The sequence below is a fragment of the Mycteria americana genome, chromosome Z (genome assembly GCF_035582795.1).
Source record: "Mycteria americana isolate JAX WOST 10 ecotype Jacksonville Zoo and Gardens chromosome Z, USCA_MyAme_1.0, whole genome shotgun sequence".
Classification (NCBI taxonomy): domain Eukaryota; kingdom Metazoa; phylum Chordata; class Aves; order Ciconiiformes; family Ciconiidae; genus Mycteria; species Mycteria americana.
The window spans coordinates 31,404,107-31,430,542 of record NC_134396.1 but is presented as its reverse complement, the minus strand read 5'-3'; the positions used below and the strand labels follow the sequence as shown (position 1 = coordinate 31,430,542).

At 39.2% G+C, this 26,436-nt stretch overlaps 1 protein-coding gene across 2 annotated transcripts in view; it reads left to right on the top strand.

Annotated features, from left to right (window-relative positions):
* PCSK5 (proprotein convertase subtilisin/kexin type 5) overlaps positions 1-26,436 on the top strand; it is a 259,698-nt gene that overhangs the window by 25,885 nt on the left and 207,377 nt on the right. For both annotated transcript variants that reach the window (XM_075526631.1, XM_075526630.1), the window contains exons 2-3: positions 1,643-1,747; positions 24,772-24,885. In XM_075526631.1, the coding sequence (XP_075382746.1) occupies positions 1,643-1,747; positions 24,772-24,885 (219 nt within the window). The remainder of the gene's footprint in view (positions 1-1,642; positions 1,748-24,771; positions 24,886-26,436) is intronic.

Below are 26,436 nucleotides of genomic sequence, written 5' to 3'. Positions count from 1 at the left end.
ATATGTTTAAAGAGGGTTTATTCATGGGCATGCGTGTGGAGATGTGAGACCAGGCTCATCCATGCTACAGAGTTGCACCACTTCAGCTGGAGTTGCCTTTCAAAGAGAAGGCAGCATGAAAGTTCTTATTGCAGTGCTAATATACTTTAATTAGGCTCAGTCAAACCAATTCCTATTTAATTTATGATAAACTAATACAGTTTAACTGAATGTTTCAATATTTGACTTAAACTAAACATAAGCCATTTTTCCTGAAATGAAGATATCGATGGACCAGCTGCATAGACTGGGACTAATATCTTGGATCCTGTTGCATTTTTCACCCTTAGGTGAATTCATTTAAATTGTTAATTTTTTTTTTCCAAAAAATTTCTCCCTCATTCCCCTGTGCTGTTTACATCTTCAAATTTTAAAGTGCTCCTTGAGAATAATAATTTGCTATCAATATTTCTTCTTAGTCTACTTTGATATTTTCTCAAGGTTTTTGTTTTCTAATATTCAAAAAGCATATTCTTGGAGTTTTTCAATGACTTATTTCCAGTTCTCTTTGAACCTTTACTGTTGAACTGTCAAGTTTTCTACATGCGCATTCTTATAGATGCAAATTCAGAATACTGGGGTTTTTTTAAGATTAGAGTTTTTGAGTGTTGCTTTATCCTCTCTGGTGATTTCATTCAGATTTATTTGCAAAAGCAAGCCTGTTTTCTGAGGTCACTTTGAGTTTCAACTTGAAATTAAAGTAAACTCAATTGTCCTTTTTTGCTCATCATTAAGGAACTTTTAACTAAATTATTAAGTGTCTTACAAGATTTGCAGTGCAGTAGAAGGTCAAATTCCAAATGAGTTGGAGAGACATTCTCCCTAAAGACAAGGAGACTGAATGTTTATTTACAGGTGCGTGAAACTAAAGTTTCAAGTTGTGAATGTTTAGATATTCATGACTGGAAAGAAAAATTTCTTTGTCAAATTTTGAAGGCTGTCTTAGTTTAATATTGACATTGCTACTGTGTACTGATGGGAAGAATAAGAAGTATTTTTATTCTACCATTGTGAAATTTGCAATTTTGCATGAATTGATTTTGTACTTTGAGCTAGTCATTATCCTATGAAGTTACCATTTCCCACCTTTCTTTCTTCTGCTTCTTTCTTGCCCACATTTGGCAGAGAGAGAAACCTATTCCTGTTGTATAGTCTGATGCTGTGAATGTCCTTTTTATAATTTAATTATATAAATAACCGAATCTAGTGCATTTTACAGTACTTTTCCTTAAGCAAACTAGATGGAATGCTTTTTAATAACCATATAGCCATTTGATGATTTTTATACTTGCCATTTGAAGACAGTTTGGATATAGATTGATATAGAATTACTTAAAGTACTGCATATAAATTAAACATTAAAAAGGTAGATACAGCCAGACTAAGCAGCTCAATTATAATCTTTGGTTATGCAGTTACTGCCTCAAGGACACTCCATCCATTTCATATCATATGTCCTTCTTTTGAAAGATGATCAGTGGGTTCAAGTAACATTTCAGCACACAGGAAATTGCATAATTTATAGACTTTTAGAAATGAAAAACAGAAAACTGGTTTTCATAAATTGAATTTCCCTCTCTTTTTTTCTTCTCTCCCCTTACAGATTGGAACACTGAAGGATTACTACCACTTCTACCATAGTAAAACAATTAAAAGGTCAGTTCTCTCAAGCAGAGGTACCCACAGCTTCATTTCAATGGAACCAAAGGTAAGAAAATCCACCTACGTATCTGAGGCAAAAGCCTTTGCATTTTTTATATGAAATATCATACCAGAGGACATTCACCTGAATGGCATATAGCATTACAAGAACTGACACACTATCTGTTTGCTAAGGTTCTGCTTCCCATTAAAACGAATCGAAGACAATACCATGCTATTAAGTATGTGCTATTCTTGGAACACAAGGTCCAACATTATGTATGGAGGCGTATAGGAATTTTGTTAATGCACTAATCACTGTGCTGTGCTTCTCTGCAAAATGACGTGTAACATTAATGTCTGCAGATCTCCTTCTGTAAATCAACCAGCATTCAGAAAGAAGATGAGCAGTGTGGGATGGTATGATGTTCAGAGAAAAGTTTCTCTTGCTTTTTTCTGGTCTTTTTCTGGACTTGGTGTATGAGGGATTAAAATAAAAATGCTCTTTTCTATGGTCCTTTTGGCACTTCCTGCTGATCTTAATTTTAAGATCTGTTTGAAAAATGGTGTCATATCTTTGGAGTAGATACTATAATAGGTAACTGTCAACACAATTTAATTACTGATTTACAGTTAAGTATAATATTGTCTCGTATCTGTACCCAAGACACACTTTTGCTTTAATCCTTTAATTTCAGTGGTTAGTAGCTTCATCACTGACTGTAGAATTGGATTTTCTCTGGTTTTCTTTCAGAAAGGAAATTTGGAGGAGGTACCATTAGCTTTTTTATGCTCTTCATGCAACTCATTCTCGCCAACAAACCCCCAAGTCCCTGGTGTTTTTCAGTGGTGATAACAGAGTAAAGCTTTTTTTTAAGTCCTTGGATGATGACTGTTGCCTGTGAAGGATTTGTCAGGTTTTACTTGACAAATAATTTATGAGAAGTAATAGTTAGCAGTAAAAGACAGTTTGAATACTGTAGATGTACAGTGTACAAGTTGAGCATCATACAGGAATACTTCTGCAGTTTGGAAGGCCGTATTTAGGGCTGAAGTTCCTCTTGAGGATGGGACAAGAGTAAGAAAGTACACACAAAGCGTGTTCACCCCTTTGTTGATAGGGCTGAACTGCTTAGCCTTTAAGAGCACCAGCAGCTCTGCTGAGCAGCATATTTTGGGGATTAATATGAAAACGATAAGGGCCCAAATCTCGTTCCCACGAGTGCTGAGATCCAGCATTCAAACAGGAAGCACTGCACTTAGAATAGGCAGTACTACAAAAGGAAGGGAAAGTGCTCACATCTGCGTCAGTCCATGCTCTGTCCTGTGGGCACAGAGGTGGAGCGATTTACACACAAATGCACAAGTTCACATGCACGTACCACCGTAAACTTTGGTGTTACATCCAGCTTCCAGATACCCCTTCTGCACCTCTGGCAGCCAGCCCAGACTACTGTGGCCAGAATCGTGAGAGACTCTAAGGCAGAACACAGCAGAAAATCAGAGCCATCATTTATTTTCCAGCGCTTTCCATGTTACGCCATTTAGGTCTTGTCCCCCATCTGTACTGCTGCTAGTACAGAATTTCTGAATTTCTAAATCATTGTTAAATACCACTTTAATATTGAGAAGCTCTAGTGAGGGTTGTGCGAGGTACTCAACCCTCTTAATGATTCTGTACCCAAAGACGAGCTGACAGTCTAATACCTAGATCTGGCAAAAGTGTTTGTGATTGACTTTGTGACTACTCCACTGAACCTGGGCTTGGGAATTCTTCTGTGGCTGCAGACATGTCAATATATGGACATGTATTTGTGGAATAAAGGCCAGTTTGTCCTCGGTGTGTATAACATTTAATGATTATTAAAGCAGACTGGAAATTTAATTGTATTATATAAGCTAGACCTTTTAAGAACAAAAGGTTTAATCTTAAATAAGGCACATTGCACAGCTGTGAGAATTTTAAAGGACCAGTACCATATGCTAGTATATTTATAAGTGTGACTGTATCTAATGCCAATATTTGCAGCAGATTAGATGGCATGTGTATTTGTGAACAAAGGAACAGTGAGGTTTGTTTACTTTCCAAATCATTTAATCGTAGTTTACTTAATGCTTAAAATCCTCTCTGTGTAACATGCACACACACTTAACTTGATCTGTGCTTGCTTCAGATGTGGATCACTAATTTGCTCCTTTAGGAAATTTTAAATGATGGAATTGTTATTGAGTATTCATTATGTAAATAACCTGCATATAATGGAAGAGCCGTTATGAAATCTGGTATTTCTAAACTACTTGTGTGGATAGGATTTGATTTCACTGTATGAACACACAGGGAGAGATATATAGGTAATATAAAATCTTGCTATTGTGGATTTCAATTAATGAATTGCTTTGAAGATCTTTGGCTTGATTTTTTTCTTCTGGAAGAGCCTCTTGACACTGTTATAAACAATATGAATAGATCCAACAGGGAACATAAACCGAAGATATGTGGATTACACATTTTGACAATTTCCTCAGCATTAACCAACCATTACTCTGTATTTAGATGAAAGGATAAAGGATATGCAGTGTAACACAATTTTGTCCATTATCATCCACATCCTTGCCTAGCAATGCTACATGTTGTCATTCAGAGATGAAATGGATTAAGTAGTTTTAGGAAGAGACGTCCAAATGAGGCTTTAATGTCGCTAACATAGATTGTCATGTAGAAAATTTGAAACATAGCTTTATCCACAGCATCTTTTCTAGGCCTGTATATAGTTACATGGTGTTTCCTATGTGTCGATAGAAAAACAAAAGAAGTGAGAGAAGTTTGTGGATTCAAAGCAGAGATTAGTACTATGCATCAAAGTTAAGTGTTGAATGAAATCTAGTATAGAGGTTTCCGGTCTCTCCAGTTGATGTGTTGCTTGTGGTTGGCCTTTGGCAGGGGTCAATGAAAGCACCATACCGTGAACTGAGAGCCTTTTTTACTCCATAGAGTTTGCTCAGCAAAGTTATTTTGGTGATGCTACAATGCATGAAACAATGGGAGCAGGAGCAAAAAGGAAGTGGGAAGGTGGACAGAATCCATAGGTGGACAGTCCATAGATGAAACATATCATGAAGCTCTAATTCAACTATTAAATAGTTGAGTTTATTGCTGGTAGGCCCTCTGTTGAAATCAGACCATTACAGCACTTCCAGGGGTGGGAATAAAGAGCTGTGGTGCACCTCTGGGTTTGCCGCAGTGGTGAAATGAAGAGTCACAAAGTAGAAAAAGTCACAAAGAATGATTGCAACCTCCATCTGTAAGTCAGACTTTACATCAATACAAAGCATAAGGAAAATCAGGTGGAGATTTTCTATCACTGAAGAGATTGCAGTTCCAATGAAATGTCAGAGTTGAAGCGCCTACGCATGACAATAATACATAGAAGTTAAATGGACAGTATAGATGAGACAGCTGTCATTTTATACTGAACTATTACGTGAGATGAAGAGTTTGTAGTGAAGGGCTGTGATAATGAAATTTGTGACTCATATGGTGAAAAATATCCCACAGAATCAAGTAGCATAAATGGCAAAGCAATAATCCTAAAAGAACACAATTCTTAAGGTAATAAAAGGCAGCTTTAAGACCAATAATATATTCAAATTGATGTACATAGGAACTGAAGTTTGTTCTGTTTTGCTTAGGAGGTCCCCAGTGCTTTGCATCACAGTGGAGATCTGAAAAAGACATGTGGCCCATAGCAATGCTCAAAAATGTAAAATTAATGATTGAAGTTCCTGTAAAGTGTCACATTTACTAAAGGGGAAAATATTTTACAGCATTAGTGTTTGTTTGTCAATCTCAACTAAGATGACATCTCATCCCTTTTTAATTTTAATTAATTTCAGGTGAGTTTATTTGGAGTTTGAACTCCTGGTTGATGGGTCAGGTTCACTCGTCTTTTAGAAATGGAGAGATTTCCAGTCTCACTTGCACTGAAATAAGAAGTAAAGCTACCTAATTTCAGCAAGATACCCTGCTTGACCAGGATTTTGCAGAAGTGTCACACCTTTGTCACCTCTGCTCCAGGATCAGAATACCTGGGGAAACATTACTCCAGACATTTACATTTTACGCAGCCTCACCTAACCACACACAGAGCAGGTCTGTATGACCTGGTGATACAAAAATGTTAGTACCCTGTGTGTGGGGGATTCTTACCTTTGCCATAACAGGCTGAACAGAACTTGTGGTAGCAGCATGTAAAATGCTGGCAAGCATACCTTTGATGAGACAACACCAAATGATCTCGGCTGCATTCAGATGATAGGAAAATAATGCCAGAATCCTGTCCTTATTACTGGTAGGACATTGTGGATGTTCATGAGAGGGCAGAGAGGAGCAGAACTGTAGCAGCCACAAGTAAATGTTTGATCATGTTGCTATGTAGTTACACCAGTTCATACTGCTAAATAATATCCTGGGTTGATATGGGAGATAGCTGTCTAAAGAGTAAGGGAAAAGGTGGATTTCACCACAAGGTGATGGTCTTGCTTTGGCAAGAAGTATGCCACTACTTGTGGAGCGTGCCTTTGGGAAACGTACGTTCGATCACTCTGGATCAGACTGTTCATTGCAAACAGAGAGGAGGGTTAACATTTTCAGTGATAAGAAGATCGTCATCAAGTTGTGTTTTCCAATTATATATGAATTTAAATGCTCCAAGATTGCAGTATGAGGTTCAGTAAAGAGAAAATAAAGCTTTGAACAATTTGGATTTAATGTAGGGGCCACAAAATTCAGCAGGAATGAAGACTGTTATTACAGTACTAAAACCCCAGGCTTTTAAAAGCCAGCATCGTGAACTTAGAGCTTAGAGAAATTCAAACGAGAATGTTGTTATGGGTAAGGTTGTGTTTCATATTGGCAATGCTAAGTGTTAAGTTGTTAAACCTCATTAGTGAACAAAAAGGTTTTGTTAGCCAAATAGAATAACACAACAGTTAAACACTGGGAACCAGGTGAGTTACTGATGTCTGCCTGGGTAGCCATAGTCTGTACAAGCGCTCAGAGGACAAAGAATCAATACTGCTCTACTTGGTTGCAAAATAATGGGAACTGTCATGCTGTTTTCCATGTTCAGAGTTTGACTGAAGGTTTAAGTTAGTTATTAAGTAGTGCAGTATTTACCACTGTGGACCCTTATTTAATTTCCTCAAAAAGCTTTTACATGAGCAATCCTTCCATCTTCAGCTTAGTCAAAATCAAGAATCAGACTTGCTATTTCCAAGGATCCCGTTGCTGGAAGAGTTAGAACATGAACTGAATCACAATGTGTGAGAGGGCATAGCAACATCTCCCTTTAGCACCTGCCTCTGGAGTATTAAAAAGTTTCATGTAAACATGAGCAAATAGTCCTACAACTTGGATCTTTTTTCCGGGCTTTTTGAGATACGAAGTTGCTGTTCACTGACAAAGAACAGCATTAGATCCTGCTGTAATTAGTGGTGTTCTAACCGCTCATCGTGGTGTTGTAAAGTTTGCACAAGGTGGTTGGTATTTTGTTTGCTTAATGGTGATTGAAATCTGTATTTGTAGGGGTGCCTGGTATATTAGTTTTAGCTTAAACCACATTCTTTATCAGCAAAAATCCCTGGGAAGTTTGTGTTGCTTCAGCAGGAATCAAGAATAATTCTACTGTGCTGAGGCTGCATCAGACTTATTTTCATTTGTGACCCAGTATGGACTAGACTGCAGTTCACAATATACCTGGACCTAGACAAAAACCACAGTGATAAACCCCAGTGCATACAGCAATAATGGAGTGGAATTGCAGCCACGTTTTGTAGCAGGTTTCTCCCTTGTCTGCACCAACGCAATACCTGAAACACTTGAGAAGGTAGGGTGAAATGTCTAATCACGGTGAGGAATAGCAGCCTAAAATTTGGTGTTCCTTTTCGGCACATGGAACAGTGTTTGGTCTGTGGATAACACAAAACCAGCTCAAAGCGGAGCCTTGCGTGACTGTAACCTAAAGATGAAAGGCTTAATCCAGAGCATATTCAGACAGTATCACATGAATATACGTGGCCTTCACCTTGTACCGTACTGGCCAAATCCAGTGCTGCTGTAACAGGAGATAACGGTTCTTCAGTCAGCACATTTTGTCATATAGTGGTAATTTCTCTTCATTTATCTACAGTAAGTAGAAATATTTAATGAAGTTAATTGTAACACTAATGGGACTGAGGTTTATTTGTGAAGAATAAAAGCTTTGTTAATGTCTAATTCTATTTCTATATTCATGAGATAGCTGACTTTTCTATTAGTACTTAAAGAAACCCTCTATAAAAAAAATCACTGAAGCTTCCTAGTGGAATTACCTTTTAATGTTTTCTACCAAAAGCAGAAAAATGGCCAGTAAGAATTCAGTGTAATATAATTTTAGAAAAGAAAAATGTCCACTGTCAGGGAATATGGAAGTCTTTCTTGAAATAAATTATTGTGTTTGATTATCTACACTTATATTTCCATTTCATCATGATTATCCCAGTTGTGAGCACCTGCCTCAAAGGGTTTTTGTCCCCTCAATATCTCTAATTGCATGTACATTAAGAAGAAATACTAGATTTCAGAACATTCCAATTTTCTTGTTGCCAAGTCATTTTACAGAACTCCTTGGCAATGACAATCTCACTGTTAACTTTTGGGCAAGAATTGGAGCTTAATCGACAGGTTTTAACTGGCTCATTTCTTAATTAGTGTAGCAAATGGTTTGAGGAATGAAAAAGACATTATTCAGCAGGATTGCATTCCCTTCCTATTTTCATATCATTATTTTCTTAAGCTGGTAATGAGATGGGCAAGGAAATTGAAAGACCACAGGATGGCAAGGATTTGGGTCAAGATTTTGACCAGCGGTATGCTGTGAGAAACTTCAGTGCCCCACCCTTTTTATCAAGTTATTGCAACATCACAGAAGCCCAGTGTCAGACCAGCTGTCAAATATCCCATTCCAGAACAGTTTATAGGGATTGCGGTAGAGCTGCTATTATGGTCTCTGGACTTCATGGTCAGTGAGAAAGATGTTGGCTGACTCTAAAGAGGCAGGCAAGGACTCAGCCATCTGTCAGAAAAGTAGCTAAAATCTTCTGAGACAAGAATATTCAAAATGAGGCAGATTGCATTGGTCTCTTGAGTTTGATGTATTTGAAGCCTTCTGGTTTTGGAGAGGCAAATGCAAAAGACCCTATATACATGCAATGGCCTGGGGCTTTGCAAGGGACTCACTCTGTCAAGGCGGGGCGGGGGGGGAGGAGGGGAGTAACCCATTCTGAATTTTGCAGAGCAACATGTGTCTTCAACATACTAAGTCTTAAAGACTTCAAAAAATTAGCTGGATTATAGCTGGATTTTAGCTTAGAGCTGTTTAAAAACACAGGAGGTTTTTCTTTTGAGAAACCGTGTTCTTTGACCTTTCTGCACTTGGTGAATCTGGGGCTCATGCCAGCAGGACTCCTTGGCTTTTGCGTCATAGTGTGTGTTCTGCTATTAAAATACAATCTCTTTCCAGTAAACATGTCAAGCAGAGGTTAGGATCAGTGGCACTATTTGTGACTGTAGTCTAGATATTGTTACAGAAATTTGTTTAGGAACATTCAAAAATATATATAAATGTTCTTAAGGAGTGATGGAGAGAACTCCCTTCAGGGGATATTTTTGCTGTATAGGGAACCAATATTTCTGAAAGTGAATGTTATACAGTGCTACATTCACAATTTAAGATTTAAGATTCAGAATGTAACATACGTCTTAAATTTCTTGAATTTGAGGACAAATTAGGGAAAAGAGTTTTGTACATGTTTTCCCTTCACTGTCACTTGTGGAAGCTCAACAAAAAACTATATTTAGATATCTTAAAGCCTAAATCTAACCTGTTCATATCTGATAGTGGTCACAATTTTCTTGTGCAGACAGATCTTTACTGGAGCTGCAATGCTAATCCCAGCAATGGATAAATTCAGAAAAATGTTTTACTAGACCTAACTGCAAATTTAACATTGGCTTTAGCATTTGTCATATTACTTTAGAAAATAAAAGTACTTAGGATATCGATAATTAGTTGTGAATACTTGTTTTGGTTCCTACCGTATATAATTTAGATATTAGAACATTTCAGGATATCATAATTGCAAAGTTGACTGTATATTAATGAATAACAAAAACAAGGAGAAAAAAACCTCTGTCCATCCAGTGGTCATCAGAGGACACTTCAGCATCACAACTGTGGAGGTAAAGGTTGGAGAAATTATTTGGGCAGCATGCACTCCAGTATGGGGCAGCATGCTATGGAAGTCTTCAGCTGGCAATTGATTTGAGCAGGGGCTAGTAGAGGTCCCAGCCACTTTTGCTGAGAGTGTAAAAGGTATATGCGTCATGTGTAGCTAACTTAATTAGGCATCATTAGGTTGATCTTGTATACCTTAAGTTATCTAAATGCTTTCTAAAATCTCTCCATTCTGGAATAAGGTTTTCTCAGCACCTCTTTGTCAGAATTTCTAAACACGTGGCTGTTGCTTTCTTGCTTAACAGCACATCTGCCTGGTTGGCTTTCCCCGTGCGAGTTGGGAGTGCTCATCCTCATTCAAAGTGAGATTGTTAATGAGGGACATACAATGCATATGCGGCCAGATCACAGAGGCTTATGCAGTTTTATTTTGTAAGTGCAAATGCTATGTTAAAAAAAAAAAAAAAAGGAAAATCCATTTGCAGCCTAAAAAGGAAAAGGGTGTTGCAGTCCTCTCACAATTCAGGAACTGCTAAAGGATTTTGCTCCACCTTAACGATGGCAAAAGCGGTTTAGGTAAATCTATGTGTAGGAAATTTAAACCTGATGAAATATGACTATTTCATCATAGCAATTATAAACATGTAAAAGCAGAGGGTTATAAAGGAAGCTGCTTGGCAATCCTTAGTCCAGGGATGCTAGTGGGTGTTAATAACATTTGAGTTTCTTTACAGTTCCAGTAAAGCAGTACATGCTCCTGTGGTTTTTAGCAGCAAAGTGGGTTTATATGTGAAAAATGAGAGGGCAACTAAATGTTTAAAAAAAGGTAAGGAGAATTAGTCCTTTCATTGCTAATCTGTGTTCTAAGAGCTTGCCAGGGAAGACAACAGCTCTGACAGCTGCAATGGTCTCGTGTTATACCAAGTATGCTTTTGCTGTCATCAGAGTCAGTTTGCATTGCTAGTGGCAGAGAGATAGCAAATTGCTGTTTTGGCTACTGGGCTATAAAATTGCTGGGTAACAGAAAGAGTCAGAAGAGGAGGAATTGGAGAGATCCTAGTTTTGAACCAGGCAAAGATGCACCATTCTGGAAGAAGCTGATCCTGCAGGGCCAAATGCCAGAATATCAGGGAGGGGAGTAGAGAGAGAAGGATTGAAAGAAAACACATTTTGGAAAGGAGCATCTCAGAGCAGACTGTCTAGGAATGTGACAGAACAGCTTTTACACACCATTTCCTGAGGGGATCCAGCTTCATCTGATACTGATGATATTGGTTATAGTGCAGGATATTCACAGAAAAATGGATTAAAGGTTTGGGTCCCATCCCCCCGCCCCCCCCCCCCCCCCCGTCCCCCCCCCGCATTTGGAAAACTTTCTGGCAGCAATGTATGTTCCTGATGTAATGCGTCAACATTTTTATGCATCTGTCTGCCTGCTTCTGACAGGCAAGACAATCATGTTTAATTCTAGCGGTTGTTATCTCAGCCAGCTATTCTAAATGGCGAACAGCAAGAAATCATGATATACATAGATGATTTGTCATATCTAGCATTATTAACAGGTAATTAAAGGCAGGGACAAGGAGCTGGAAAGATACCCCTACCCAAAACAAAGAAAAAGAATCTCCTCCCTGCCAAGTTTTTTGTGTGTAACAACCTCCTTTCTTTCAGGACCATTTAAAAAAGTCAGTGTCACTAGAAAGCCCCTCATTTTCCTCGGCTGATCTGTTTCACTCTAGCAGATCCTCACCATCCTGCAAGCTGCAGCTTTTAACGGCTCAGAGGAGGTGCCAAGCAGCTCTGCCCTGTTCACAGCTGTGCTGCTTGAATGTGTGTGGCCTTCGTCATACGGCTTCGTGCCTTCGTGCTTCTGCCTCCCTACCTGTGAGATGGGGACAGTGCTGACAGTTGAATAAAAACTTCTGCAAATGGCAAATGCACAGCAAGTACTATGTATTTTATTCTGTGGAAGTGTATTTCTCTTCATGTCACACAGAGCGTTTTATGAATACAGACAACATTTTAGTAAAATAAAACACTCATTCTAAATCCTTTCCCTATAATCCACTTAAAGCAGTCATATCCGTTGGTGTGTTGACTGTTGCTTACATAAGCTGTGTTTAACCCAGATTATTGTTTGACATTATTTTTTCCCCTTTATTGAAGGGGAGTAAATGCTGTCACTCCCATTGACGCTGAAGTTTTAAGTAAATATAAAGGCCAGAATACCCGTTTATTGTTGCTTTTGTAAAGGATCCAAATTAAAAATTTCTTTTTAGTATGTTTACCAAACTCAGAGTCAATCCACTGTTTCATCAGTAGCTGTTGTAACAACTTTGTGTGATCATATAATAAAACTAGAATTTCTGAATTCTAAACAGTTTTCTGGTTTCCAGGGTGTTCCTATGAAACTATTTCTCAAAAATACAGTTGCCAATAGACTCATAGTCTGTAAGACCAAAAGGAAACATTGTGGTAGTCCAGTCAAACCACGTTTGACCAGATGTGTCCTATGGCTCACCAGAATTCATTTCTATTTGAAGCAGAGCATAGCTTTTAGAAATCTTCTAATTTTAATCAAAACACTGCCAGCAATGGAGAGTTTCCAGAAGTTTTTAAGATGCTCTATTTTTGCTTTATCTGAGATTATCTAGCTTCAACTTCTAGCCATTTCCCATTGCTATAACTGTCTGTGAGTTTGAAGAATACTCCTCTATAGCAGTTTGATGGCCTGCATATGTGTTTGGACACTGTGACCTAAATGCCCATAAACTTCCCTTTCCTCAGCTAGGAACCTCCTAGAACCACTTCCTCGTGGATCTGGTTTTCTCTTCTTTTTACCATTTTTGGGTTTTTTTCCTGGGGCCTTGCTGTGTCAACAAGCTTCCTTTGCCTTGGATGCAGGAAGCTAGCAGTGAGATTTGCAACCCTGCTCAGTGGAGATGTATGGTAAACTTGCTTGTCATTTTATGAGCCCAAATACACTTTGATGAGGTAGTCTGAAGAAGGCATTTAGGTAATTCAATACTGTCACCTTTGTGAGGGACTGGGATTTCTTACCATCTCTTTTGACTTTCACACTGTCCTGGCAAATAGTGGAAATGCAGTCAGGGGGTTTTAAGCTGTCGTCTGATGATAATACATGTGTTGGTAATCCACCAGAGTCCAGTTTTGTCTTTCAGTCCCTCCTATCAGCAGGTAAAGGAACTGAGTGGAAGATTAGAGATCTAATGATAGTATTAATAGGAAAGTTTATGAAAGCTGTTACAGTTTTTGAAGCTCCCGAAATGTCTTCTCTGGCAAGAGCAGACATCTTCTGTAGCACATCGCAGATTATATCAAACAAAGCTTATGTTTGTATACTTCAGAAGACACATGTTTGCACATTTGAAGATTATCTTGGTCAGAAGAAAAAAGGTTTTATTGGTACAGAGAGTATTCATAGCCTGTAATCATATAAAGAATCACATTTATATTAGGCCATTTTAAAGCCCTTTTATCCCAACAGAAGACAAAGTAGAAATAGCTCATAAAGACTGTTATTGAATGACACAAACAAAGATAACGGAAATTTTGGCAAGACTGTAGAGACCACACTGCAACCTCGTATAAGTGGTCTGATTGGAGACCGAAAAGCTTTAGTATACGCAATTGAAAAGTCTGTCCCATAAATGATAGCCATGGAAATAATGCTCTTTATTTTCTTTTTCTCAATTTATAATATGACGAGTGTTGTGAATTATGAGCACAGAGAAATGAATCCATAACTAAGTGACTGTTCTTGGCAGATTTCTAGTGTCAGAATGTGCATAGGGACCATCCGGGAATTGCAAAGCTGAGATGTTGCCCTTGTTGCAGCCATAGCTTTAAAATAAATAAAAGCAGTAACCAGCAGGTTCATTAATCAAGCATCACTCCAGCTTTTATGTGGTCTGACTTGCAGAAATTGAGAGATACCACCTCGCTGGAAGCACTGTCAGCAATTCATGAGGTGTGGGAATAGTACTTCAGTTGAAAAAACATTTGCTTTTCTTCAGCCTACTGAATGTAGGAAAAGAAATTTCAGTCCTTTTTCATTTGCCTGGGGGGTTGGACTGCCATGTTTCCTCAGGCTGGCTGTATGTGTCTTTCACAGGTAGCTCTTTGCAGATTATTTCAGATGGTGATGATGATGATGTTTAATAGCTGCAGCAATCAATATTTGACCAGCAGCAAACTTCACTGACAGCTGCAAGACTGGAGTTCAGGACAGAAAGAGGTATGCTGGAGCTTGGGTCACAGGCTGAGGAAAAGAGCGATTAAGGCAGCAATGACTTAAAAGGACACAGGATGTTTCCCTTTTCTGTTTTTGTTTGGGTTTGGGTTTTTCTTTTTCACTACAGCTTGTGTCAGAGGAGACAATGCTAACAATTCCCCTCTCTTGATTTGAAGTGTTAGATCAGAGACAAACATGCTGGCCATGAAAGAAATAGGAGTATTTATCAAGTTGTGCTACAAAGGCATCTGAAATGCCAAAGAACTAGTGAAATGGAGTGGTGTAAAATATGCCACTGATACTTCCATAAAGAGCAAAACACAATTATTTTTAATATTTCAAAACTCTAAAACTGAAGCTTGATAGAACCACTTTTGGCTCAATTCTGAACTTTAAATACCTACTTCTAAGTATATGATATAAACACGGTAGTTTTGGAAAAAAATAATTGATCCTTTCTTTCACTAACTAAATGTTAGTGATACAGACACACTCCAAAAAACCCAAATGGGGTCAACTTTTCCTGTGGTTTGAAGTACTCTGATCAGAATACTGCTTGATTTGATATTTAGTATATGCTTTGTGACTAAATTTTTCCATGGCAGATTTATGTCAAAGATTTCCTTGTTGGCAAGGCATCATTAAGCAAAAGTGCTGGAAATACACTGTAGCAGGTGATAGTTTCTTCCTTTGTAGAGAGCAACAATATTGTATGAGGACAATTTCAAGGGGGTTTTCGTTGGTGAGGAGACTACTCAGAAGAAGTATTTGCTTTGGCAAGACCAGTATACCACTGTTGGATATTATATATCACTTAATTATGGAATAGTTTTACTGTGTCACTAATTCTCAGTGGACTGAACTGCTGTGGATATCTATGGCAATAGAAGCCATGGCAAACCCTTGACTGAACCAACACCTTTGGAATTACAGTGGTATTTTTGACATATGAATTTGACCTCGTGGGAAAGATTTGTCTTCCTAAGAAGTCATTTAGAAAATGATTTAAGGCCATCTTAAATTAGCACATGCAGATGTCTGAAGGACTTAAATGATTTATGACAAGAGTTGCAGGACTAGCCTAAGGAAAGAGAAAAATCCATCAGAAATTTCTGCCTTTTTTTTAAACATATATCATCATTGCTACAGTAATATAAACATAAAACCAAGATATTTCAACTGCCAGATGTTAGACTCCAAAGCTAACTAAGTTTAGAGAGCTTAAAATTTTATCCCCTAGTGGATACTGGATTTAGAGCATCAGCCTTTCAGTTTATTAAGAAGATGCAATTTTAGGCCTAAGTTAGATGGAGTTACAACATACCGGTTTGCATTCAGAGTTACATTAATACTAATCCTCATGGTGTATTGAAATTCTAGATGATTATACTGTCCCAAGGCTGGATATACTAATGTTGTATGTAATGGTGTAAGCAGAGCTTTAGGTACTATACCAAGAAGACCTATCAATTAGAGGTCTTTTTTTTGAATTGTGTTGCCTTGTAGCTCTTTAGTTGTTATGAGGAGAGTTGTATGACCTATGACTAAAGTACCTTGTATAAACTTAAGAGTTGCTTTTAAGTTGGTGCAGCAAAGTTTTTTCCTCACTTTTCCAAGGCTGAGTTATTTTAGAAACTGAACCAGAGCATATGAGCTGGTTAGGACACTTCAGATCTGAGGAAGGGAAAAATCCCCAACTGCTTGAGGCATGCTTTGCCTATGACAGCTGGGGCTGGTGCTGCTGGAAGCCACCAGGAAGGAGCCCAGGCTCCCTGGAACTTGTTCTCAGCTCTGCCACAAAGCTGCTGTGTGATTTTCATCCTGTAATTTTGAACTGCTCTGTGGTCTGCTGTGGTACAGCATGCAAGAGGGGAGGTTGGGCAGAGGCCATGGCCACGTTCACTCAGCAGTCGCACCTATGAATAGAAAACCTGCCAAGACGTCCCCAAGGAGAGAAAATGTGGGTCTTTTTACCTTTCATTGTTCCCTGCTTTTCCAGTGGGACATGAGTCCTTGCCAGCAGCAGACATGCTGAGCTTCTCCAGAATTAGTGTGTGATGCTTGTCCTTCCTAGAAGCTCCGGCTGCTAATAGACTGCCTTGGGACAGAGACTGTACATCTCCACTGCTAGCTGGGCTATGCCCTTTTTTCTTCCCAACTTACTTCTCCACAGTCTTGCCCCTAAAGCAGGAAGAACACTTCGCTGCCACGCGCAGTTGTAGGCTGATACGTACTGATATTTAAGTGAAGAGCTCTGAGCTCTGGGGGTGGGAAGAGTGCAGAGGAAAGGCAAAGGGTGTTTCAGATATGTTAAAATGCACAGCTGTGGATCACTGTACCTCATGGATGTGGAAGTATGGCTGTAGTGCTACAATGGATGCTTGTATGTAGCAAAGTAGGTGGAAACCACTTAATTCATATCAGGACTGACTGGCTTTTCTGTGGCTATGAGGTGGAAAAATGTGCATTGAATTTCAGCTTTGTTCCACGGGTGAGACTGCGGCAGCTTGCCCTGCTGTTGTGCAAGATGTGTTTCTTTGAGCTTAAGTGGTAATTTCAAGCATTCTCTGCTGCCTTCTTTCCTCCTCTGCTTTTCTTTTCCCTCCCCAGCCTGTCCTAACATCTGTTTCTTTTTTTATCTCGCTTTTTTCAGAATATGTAGCATAATTATGAAACTGCTTTGATTGTGGATTGTCATTGACCCTTGCTGAAGAAGCACTTTGTCAATCAGCAAGAATGCATCACTTAGCGCTGCTGGATTCATTGACTTTTTATCCAACTTCAGACCCCTACAGTTTGTGAAATGGTATCTGCAATAATTTTCCATGCTCTTGAGCTATGTCAACAGCTACTTTACCCAACTGTCTTCATCTATTTTTATGGTGCATACTGGCTACTGCTACTGTGAGTCAGAGAATACTGATAGGTTAGGAAAATAGCCTGGTGTTGAATTATAATCTAAAAAACCCAGAAAATTCTTCTTAAGCTGAATAGTCCAACTTTTGGGGGTCTCACTTTTGTGACTGTGCACATGGACAACAGGAGGTGTGCCAACAGTCCTCCTGCATTCCTGAGTAACGGGTTGGATCTTAGTTGTTCAGTAACCAGGATATGGCCCTTGGGTATTGGTTTATCCTCCTATGCACTTTAATCCTAAATTTATTGGCTTTTTATTTTCATTACAACGTGAAATGCAAAAAGAGAGTGTTGTTAAATGATGTGCTTAAGTAGAGCTTGTGTCACAGAAAATTTAATGATGGGACAACTAAGGTACATACTCTTTTTGTTAGAATCATAGAATTGTTTGGATTGGAAGGGACCTTAAAGATCATCTAGTTCCAACCCCCCTGCCGTGGGCCGGGTGACCTTCCACTAGATCAGGTTGCTTAAAGCCCCATCCAGCCTGGCCTTGAACACTTCCAGCAATGGGGCATCCACAGCTTCTCCGGGCAACCTGTTCCAGTGCCTCACCACCCTCACAGTAAAGAATTTCTTCCTAATAGCTAATCTAAATCTACCCTCTTTCAGTTTAAAACCATAACCCCTCGTCCTATCACTACAATCCCTGATAAAGAGTCCCTCTCTAGCTTTCCTGTAGGCCCCCTTTAAGTACTGGAAGGCTGCTATAAGGTCTCCCTGGAGCCTTCTCTTCTCCAGGCTAAACAACCCCAGCTCTCTCAGACAGTCCTCATAGGGGAGGTGCTCCAGCCCCCTGATCATCTTTGTGGCCCTCCTCTGGACCTGCTCAAGCAGGTCCGTGTCTTTCTTATGCTGGGGGCCCCAGAGCTGAACACAGTACTCCAGGTGGGGTCTTACGGGAGTGGAGTAGAGGGGCAGAATCACCTCTCTCATCCTGCTGGCCACGCTTCTTTTGATGCAGCCCAGGATACAGCTGGCTTTCTAGGCTGCAAGCGCACATTGCCAGCTCATACTCAGTTTTGCATCCACCAATACCCCAAGTCCTTCTCCGCAGGGCCGCTCTTGGACCACCCATTGCCCAGCCTGTATCTGTGTTTGGGATTGCCCCAACCCAGGTGCATGACCTTACAGTTGCCCTTCTTGGTCTTCATGTGGCTCGCACAGGCCCACCTCTCTAGCCTGTCAAGGTCCCTCTTGACAGGTGGTGTCCCTTCCCTCTAGAGTAGGCGCAGGACCATGGTGTCCCTTCCCTCTAGAGTAGGAACTGTAAGAACAGTTTTTCTCCTGTGGCCTATTCTGGGCCACGCACAGTCTCATGTTCTGTCTCTGAGAGTGCCAGCCACACTCCTATCCTTTTCCATCCGGGTCTATCAGAACTGATGTGCATGTGAGTGTTGAGGGTCTTCAGGCAAGTGAAGAATGAAGTGTGCCAGGTGCAGGGTGAGACTGTGCCCATGGGGAGAGAGGATGCTCACCCAGAGCAATTCCTCTGTAGACAAACTCCCAGTAAAAGTTCTGCAATGCTGTCCGATGCCAGCTTTCCACATGATGACTGTTGCCCCTTTTGCTCCTCAACCCTGGCTCCATACAGATTCACTGCTTGCTTGGAGATCCTTTCCACGTCCCCTGAGTTTTCTCTCTTTTTTTCTCTTTAATCTATAGTGTTCCTGTGGCACCTGCTTTCTTGTTATCTGAGCAGGAATTTCTAATTTCTTCTTACAGGCGTAGGACAGATTGAGGTGAATGATGGCAGTACAAGAGATAAAGCCATGATTACGTTTGGGAGTGGCACCTTCAGCAACTCTTCATCACACACTGAAGACCCACACCTTCATGTTTAATTCTGCAACGTAAAAATCATAGATTCTGGTATGAAACGTGTAACCTACTTCAGAGTTAGGGTGGTTTTTTTCCCCATGCATGCTTTCCTCAAAATGGAAAGGATTACACATTCAGCTTCCCTGTAACTTCTGCATTATAGTAATGGCATTTTCACATACTGGACTTGACACATTTTTAATCAATTTGAAAATATTTATTCAAGCAGACCGTCTCATGATATATTTGAAAAAGTACTTTACACAAGAGTGTCTAGTGTTCATATGTTAAAAATCACACTGCTTTGATAAATTGGTGGATTATTTTTTACAGCATGTTAATTTTTTTTCCATTTTTCAAACTTTTTTGTTTCACAGTTTATTACACTGGAGGAGGTCTTACTGCAGCATACATACATGGGGCTCCTTTCACAAGAATTCTATTGAATCAATGAGAGTGAAAATAGTAGAAAGTAGTTTTGTTTCACACAGAGATAACATTTCATTATAATTTTTAGCACTTAAAGAGAATAAAAGAGTGGTATGCTTGAATTAGCTCAGAGCAGCTTTTATGCTATAGCACTGTTCCATGCAGGTCTGTGAAGAAGAGCTGCATCGTGCACAGAACAACCCTGTGAGTGCTGAAGTGAGGAGACTGGAAATGATTTTTTTAAAATAGTTTGGTCTCCAATCTGGCTTGGCTTTGATTTCTAGACATTCAGGAAATGGAACTTTCGAAGCTGAAGTCGATGGGAAAATGTGCACTGTTCCCCCTCAGTAAGTGTGACTTTATGGAAATGTTAAAATGCACCTCGTCTTTTGTATAGAGTCTCCTTTTGGTAAGAAACAGGAATCTGTATAATCAATTACTCCAGAGATTTTCCTTCAAGGCCTTTGGGTTAGAAAGTGTGGACACTTTTTAAAAGAAAATATTTTTATACAAATTAGCTCTTTTCATATAGAATCAAACAAATGCAAGATATACCAGGCATTTGACAGTGGTGTGTGGATGAATATCCATAAAATACTCAAAGGAAATGTATGTCAGAATACTAAAATAACTGCTGAGTCTTGACCTTCTGTTCATTAATATAACCCAGTGATTGTACAATTTAACTTAAACTGAAGACTACTGGCAAGTTTTTCTGTTCACTTATTAGAGAAAAATCCCAAACCCTATGGTTCAGTGGAGTAAGCTATTCTATTTATAGAGCAATGATATTTTCTGTAAACTAAATTTTATGTGCTGACTTCTCAGATGAGAAAATTGTCTTCCTCTGATGTTTTTAATTGTATTCTAGATGGCTGTATCAGTACATCCTCAGAATAAAAACAATTAGTAAGCAGAACTCAACATAAGGTGTTTGCTAAAAATCTTCCAGACAAGGCGATAATCAGGACTGCCATCAGGCATGTTGTTATGTTTTACATTACTCTGTCTAGCATCCTGCACCGTCTCCTCATAGCAGTGCACAGTCACTGACTGGGAATGGTCATTTTGACTTCCCCCTTTTACTGATGTGGGGTATCTGTAGTGCTCAAAGTGAGTCCTAATGTTTTACACCAGGTTTGTCTAGTTTGGAGAAAAGGAGGCTGAGGGGCAACCTCAGAGGAGGGAGGGGAAGTGGAGAGGGAGGTGCTGATCTCTTCTCCCTGGGATCCAGTGATAGGGCGCGTGGGAATGGCTCAAAGCTGCACCAGGGGAGGTTTAGACTGGACATGAGGAAGCATTTCTTTAGCAAGAGGGTGGTCAAACACTGCAACAGGCTTCCTAGAGAGGTGGTCAATGCCCCATGCCTGTCAGTGTTTAAGAGGCATTTGGACAATGCGCTCAATAACAGGCTTTAACTTTTGGTCAGCTCTGGAGTGGTCAGGCGGTTGGACTAGATGACCATTGTAGGTCCCTTCCAACTGAAATATTCTATTCTATTCTATTCTATTCTATTCTATTCTATTCTATTCTATTCTATTCTATTCTATGCCATGCTATGCCATGCCATGCCATGCCATGCCATGCCATGCCATGCCATGCCATGCCATTCCATTCCATTCCATTCCATCGTTAGAGCTACCTGCACTCTCTTTCCACATGCATACTGAGGCAAGCATGCCATTTACCCACCTCTGTATTTGTATGAAATCAAATGGCTATTTTACTTCTAGCAATTTTATGCATACATAAAATTGTCATTAGGTCTCATGGGAAGACAAGAAGTTATGTTTCTTTTTCTGGCTTTGTGTCTGATCATGCAAGCTGCACAGCCCTTCTGCAAAACTACTCTTTCATATGTTTTCCCTAACTTTGCTACGAGTTGAGGAAATAGGAATTATGGACAACATCCAGCATGTAATAGGGGCAGGCCCTGCAACAGATGAATAATCTGAAGTACGGTCACTTTCTTTTTTTGTTAAAAGGTGGCAGATAAGATACAGAAAAATATTTACCCATACCTTGCTATAATCTAACCGTGTACTATACTACAGGCTTGCAGATTAACTCAGTTGATACAAGCTCTTGTACAAATATATGCATGTACATAAATACCCACATATATACAAAATTCTTTATGTGTTAAATTATTGTTCCAATAAACTGGAACTGCGCAGAGACCATGTTTATGATTGCTTGGACTAAAGAACTGTCTGATAAGTGTTCTCTATAATGTTGTCTGGAATAAAGGAAACAGAGAGAAAAGGAATTAATTGGGCGTTTTTTTGAGGCATCAATGTATGCATGTATCAGTCTCCGCAAGTACTATGCTGCCTTTATGTTTCAATCTTTTTAATGGTCAGCAGATATTTGCAGCTGAATAGGCAGTAAATAAATGGAGGCAACATATTTTCACAGTGAATAGTAGAGAGTTTTGCAATTTGTCTTGTCAGGAAAACCCCTTTCTTTTATCCATATAGAAATGGTATTAGGTTGTTGAAGTTCTGCTTAAACTTGTGTCTTGCACAGGCTCCTGGAATATTTCACACTCCTCTGGCTCCATTTACAAAAGAAAGGTGTTTTTCAAAAACTTCTCACAGTTGCAAATGGTAGTTCTTCTAGGAGCCTTGATGCACAGGAGTCCCTAATGCCAAATTAGATGCCTTGGGTCTCTGATTTACAGCTCCTCTAGGCAATAGTAGCGTTGGTGACTACCTTGTTCTATTAATGTTCCTGCATCTAAATCAGAGGTACCAGTGGTAGAAAGATTAATCCTCTTCTGCTGAGTCTATCTTACTGTTTTTTCTTTGTGGACACTTGTACAACACTATCAGATCCTCAGATTGTGTTGGTGGTAGGCATTTGTAGCTCCTCCCTGCAGACTCAAGATATGAATGAGTTTTTGTAATGAGTTGCCATGCACGGCATGGTGTGCTCTGTGTGCTCTTGGCCTGTGCAGTGTTGAAATTTGTTGACTTAAACAACTTTCTCAACATGGTAACATGCTCATGTGATTAATTCCTGCAGCTAAGGATGAGTCAAGATGACAGTAAATACTCTTGCAGCATAGAAGCCTGAGACCCCTCACTCAGTTGAAAATGTTTATAGCACTGAGACCCAAATCTCGTAATAAGGCTTGGAAGGTGGATCTGTATAAGCCCTGAAACCATGGTTGCTTATTCAGACCTCTTGAAGCTTTTTTGTTATTGATTGCTAAATACTAGTAATAGAAGAAGAGGGGTCCATCAACTATGGCAATCCAGGCAGCTGCGGAGTCAGAGATCAAATGGTACATACGATGCCTCTCAGTTGGCTTCAGATGTGTTGGGAGGTCTGGACTACCTGCAAGGGAAGAACTTTGAAGAAAAACAAACTTCTCTTGTGAGGGTCTGGAAAAGAAAGCAGGTATTAGCAGCAGGTGACAAGCAAGTAGTGTTCATTATAAGTCAGTTACAAATCAGCCTTTTTTGTGGAGGCGAGATCTAGTTAAGAGGGCTGTTGATCCCGCTTTAAAGCAGCAGTAATGCTTAGTGCTTACCAAAGTCTTTTGGCTCTCCCTCCTTTGGCCTTTGCCCAGGTACACTCTGTGCATCTTACAGGCCCCCAGACTTTGTTACATCGAACGTCGCCTAAGACTGATTAGCTGTCTGCTCCTGCTGAAGGGACCTCTGGACCGTGTAAGATCTGAAGGGGGTGGTCAGCTCTGGGCTTCTCGAGAGAGCATCCACCAAGATCAAGTTCAGCCTGGGCTGAACGAGGAGCACAGTAACCAGGAGAGAAAGGCACGCTATCCAATTTCTCAGTTCTCTTAGAAGCGGAAAGGGATCTATGATTGTTACTAGATTTAACGGAGAAGTGGATTTCAGTGTGAACAGCACCTGATAGTCTGTATTCTTAAACTGCATAATTTCTCCTCTAGAAGAGTACTCTTGACCCTGAAGTTAGTTAGGGAAGGGCAAAAATTCATTTCTTCTTTATAAAGAAAACCATGAAGCCTTGCCAGCCTCTATAAGGAATGTCCTAGGAATCCTCTCATGCCAAATTCAGGAATGTCTTCCTGAATTTTCATGTGACCAAGAAGTAGAGGCCAGAGTGGTGTGGTAGAGGTGGCAGAGGTAGGCATGGTATGGATCTCAAGCAAAATTTCTGTTCATGTCAATGGACCTATGTCTGTCTAAGGATTTGAAGCTGGGTTGTGGATGTACAGTAGAGAAATTAGCCTGCTAAGGGAAAACATTAATACCATCTCTGACAAGTGACAAAGAAATATATGAGCTGAAACTGAGCTTCTTTTGTATATTTTTATGTTTGTGTGCATACAGATATTCATAAACAGCACAAATGAAAGGTGCAGAGTTGGCTGCTAGTAGGAAATGGCTGTCTTGCTTGGGGAGAGGTGAATTGAATTTTTATAGTTATATCCCATGAAACAATTCAGCAGAAATATGAGCTGTCAGGAAGGTAGATGTGTGTAAATATAACTTGGGTTTCTCTGTGGATAGTTTATACTATTTACATTTATAGAAACTAGCTCCCATTTAGAATAGTTAATGCAGAAATGACTGCAGAGTCCTGTCTGCTCTGAGCTTAATGTCACTTTTGGTGTCACCCTTTCTGGATGTGTCATGAATTTTTGAAGAAGTGTCAGACAGACAAGAATATAACTTTCAGAATTAGATTTTTAACCCTTATATTTATTTTCCTGTTTCAAGCTCTTTCTTTTGTTGTTGTAATTTGACCTTTTGCTCAGTACTCAGCTGTTTCTCCCTGGGGAGAACTTAGTATAAAATAAAGTTCCAGGGTGCCTGGCTGAGAGGATCTTGACAAAGAGTCACTTTGCTAAAAATACAATTTAATTTTGTTTTTTCACTCCTACTGGTGAAAGTGATTTAGATATTGGTTAAGCAAAACGTTTGAATATTTCTCTGAATGTTTTGTTTTCAGGAACAGACAAATACCAATTAAAAAAGAAACCAAAACAAACAAACAAAAAAAGAAACAAAACCAAAAAAACCCCACCCTCTCAGAAAATTATTTGATTTCTCATTGTAATAGACTGTTATGTTTTGTAAAAGTAACTGGTTTTATAAATTTGAAAGAAGCACTAGTCTAATAATGAAAAATAATAAAATAATGTAATTCAAAAGATGATAGCCAATGAAGTCCTTCTAGCGGGGGATTTAAGTAGTTGTTCAGGGAGATTTGTAGTGCTAACTAAATTGGACGTATTCCTTAGTGAACACTATGCCAAGGTGAGCTGTGCGTTCCTACTGCCAAAATGAACTCTCTAACATGAAATATGTCTTGGACTACGGTAATGGGAAACTTCCCAACATTTCACACATTTCTCGATAATCTCCATGGAACCCTAACACCATATGTTTTCCTGGTTGGCAGGTGGAGTGGATACAACAGCAGGTGGTTAAAAGAAGGATAAAGAGGGATTATAAACCTGGTGGTACCCAATCTACTTACTTCAATGATCCCAAGTGGCCGAGCATGTGGTACATGGTGAGTACATACAGGGTCATTTGCTCTTTTTCATGCTAGCGTTTAGTTGTCTGCTCTGCTGTTTTGAAAGGGAGCAGAAAAGTATGTTCAGAAAAAGTGAGTTTTGGGTTTTTTATGTAACTAATGAAGGTCTGTAAACTCCTTACAAGTATTATAAAGAATTCCCGGTGGGCCCTGCTATAGGAAACATTTATTAATGCGTTCATTCATGAATGCTTCCTATTGCAAGATGTCTTGGGAATTACTTATTAGAGGATAAACTTTCAGCAATGAGAAGGGAAGGAACTTGGCCACAATCTGTGAGAGCAGTGAAACCACTTGTTTTCAATGTCCCTAATTCACTTTCTCCAACATCAATATATATAAATGTCTTGTGTCCTGAAACAGGAGAACAGTCGTGAACACTTATAATTACACTCTTTTTAGAAATGAATAATTGCATTGTTGAAACAAATGGATTGTTTGTGCTCTTTCCTGTCTGACATGAGTTGCATGTTTGCTGAGCAAAAAAAAATTTTTTTTTTTTTTGGCCCAATAGTCACAGTTAAAGCCTGGAGTGAAACTTCTGTGTTCATGGTGTTTTTAAAAATATCCTCATTTTGCCTAGGAAGGTGCAAAGGAAAAGTTGTATTGAGGAGGCTGTTGACTCCAGCTGACATGTCTCCATTTTGGCTGATAAAAGACTCTCTCTACTGTCCTGTTCATGTAGTTCGAAATCCCTACATGTTGTTTTCTCACTACATCACCTACGTTGCTGACAGTAAGACAGTCAGAAGGCTTTATGACTTGATAGCTTCAGATAGGGAGGAGAATATGCTTTTCTGGTAACAATATGTAAGATAATTCTCTTGTAAGTAGATACCGTCTTTTCAGGTATTTTGTTACTTTCAAAGCATTAATTTAGTATTTCAGGTGAATGAACAAGATTATCCTAACACAGTTTTAAAGTATTTTTAAGTTTTTATTAATTTCATTCTGGCTTGTAATTCATTGTTGCATACATTGAAAAACAAATAATGTCATAGGTAATTTGTAACTAACAGTAAACAGTTGCTGTTAGTAAACTCCGTCAGAAGTCCTTATCTTCATGTATACATCATATGAGCATGTCATCAGTCAGAAAGTCTAGTAGCTTTGCTATGCAGTTTCCTGAATTCTTGTATTTTAACAAGTGGCTAAGTAATAACTTTACTTTCAAAATTCCTCTTATTTTTATTAAAGAGTTGTACTACTGACTCTTCTTTTCTGATGGAAAAATTGTTCCATATTACTTTTTCTGAGCTATTAGAGATCTGTGTCCTTCAGGCAGTAACTCTCCTCATACAGTAGAAATCTATTTCATTTATGTTTTATTGCAGTACTGGATTGATGTAGCTAAGGCTTTGTTTAGCAGTTCATTGTCCACTTCGAAAACAGCTTTTATCCAAAATGTAGGTCTTTTCAGTTGTTTGTGAAAGCTGTATTATTTTGGGTCATGGGATCATGGCAGGTCTTTTTCCCAGTTTATTGAAATGTGTATACTTGTCTGTCTCCTCTAATATGTATGTTTAT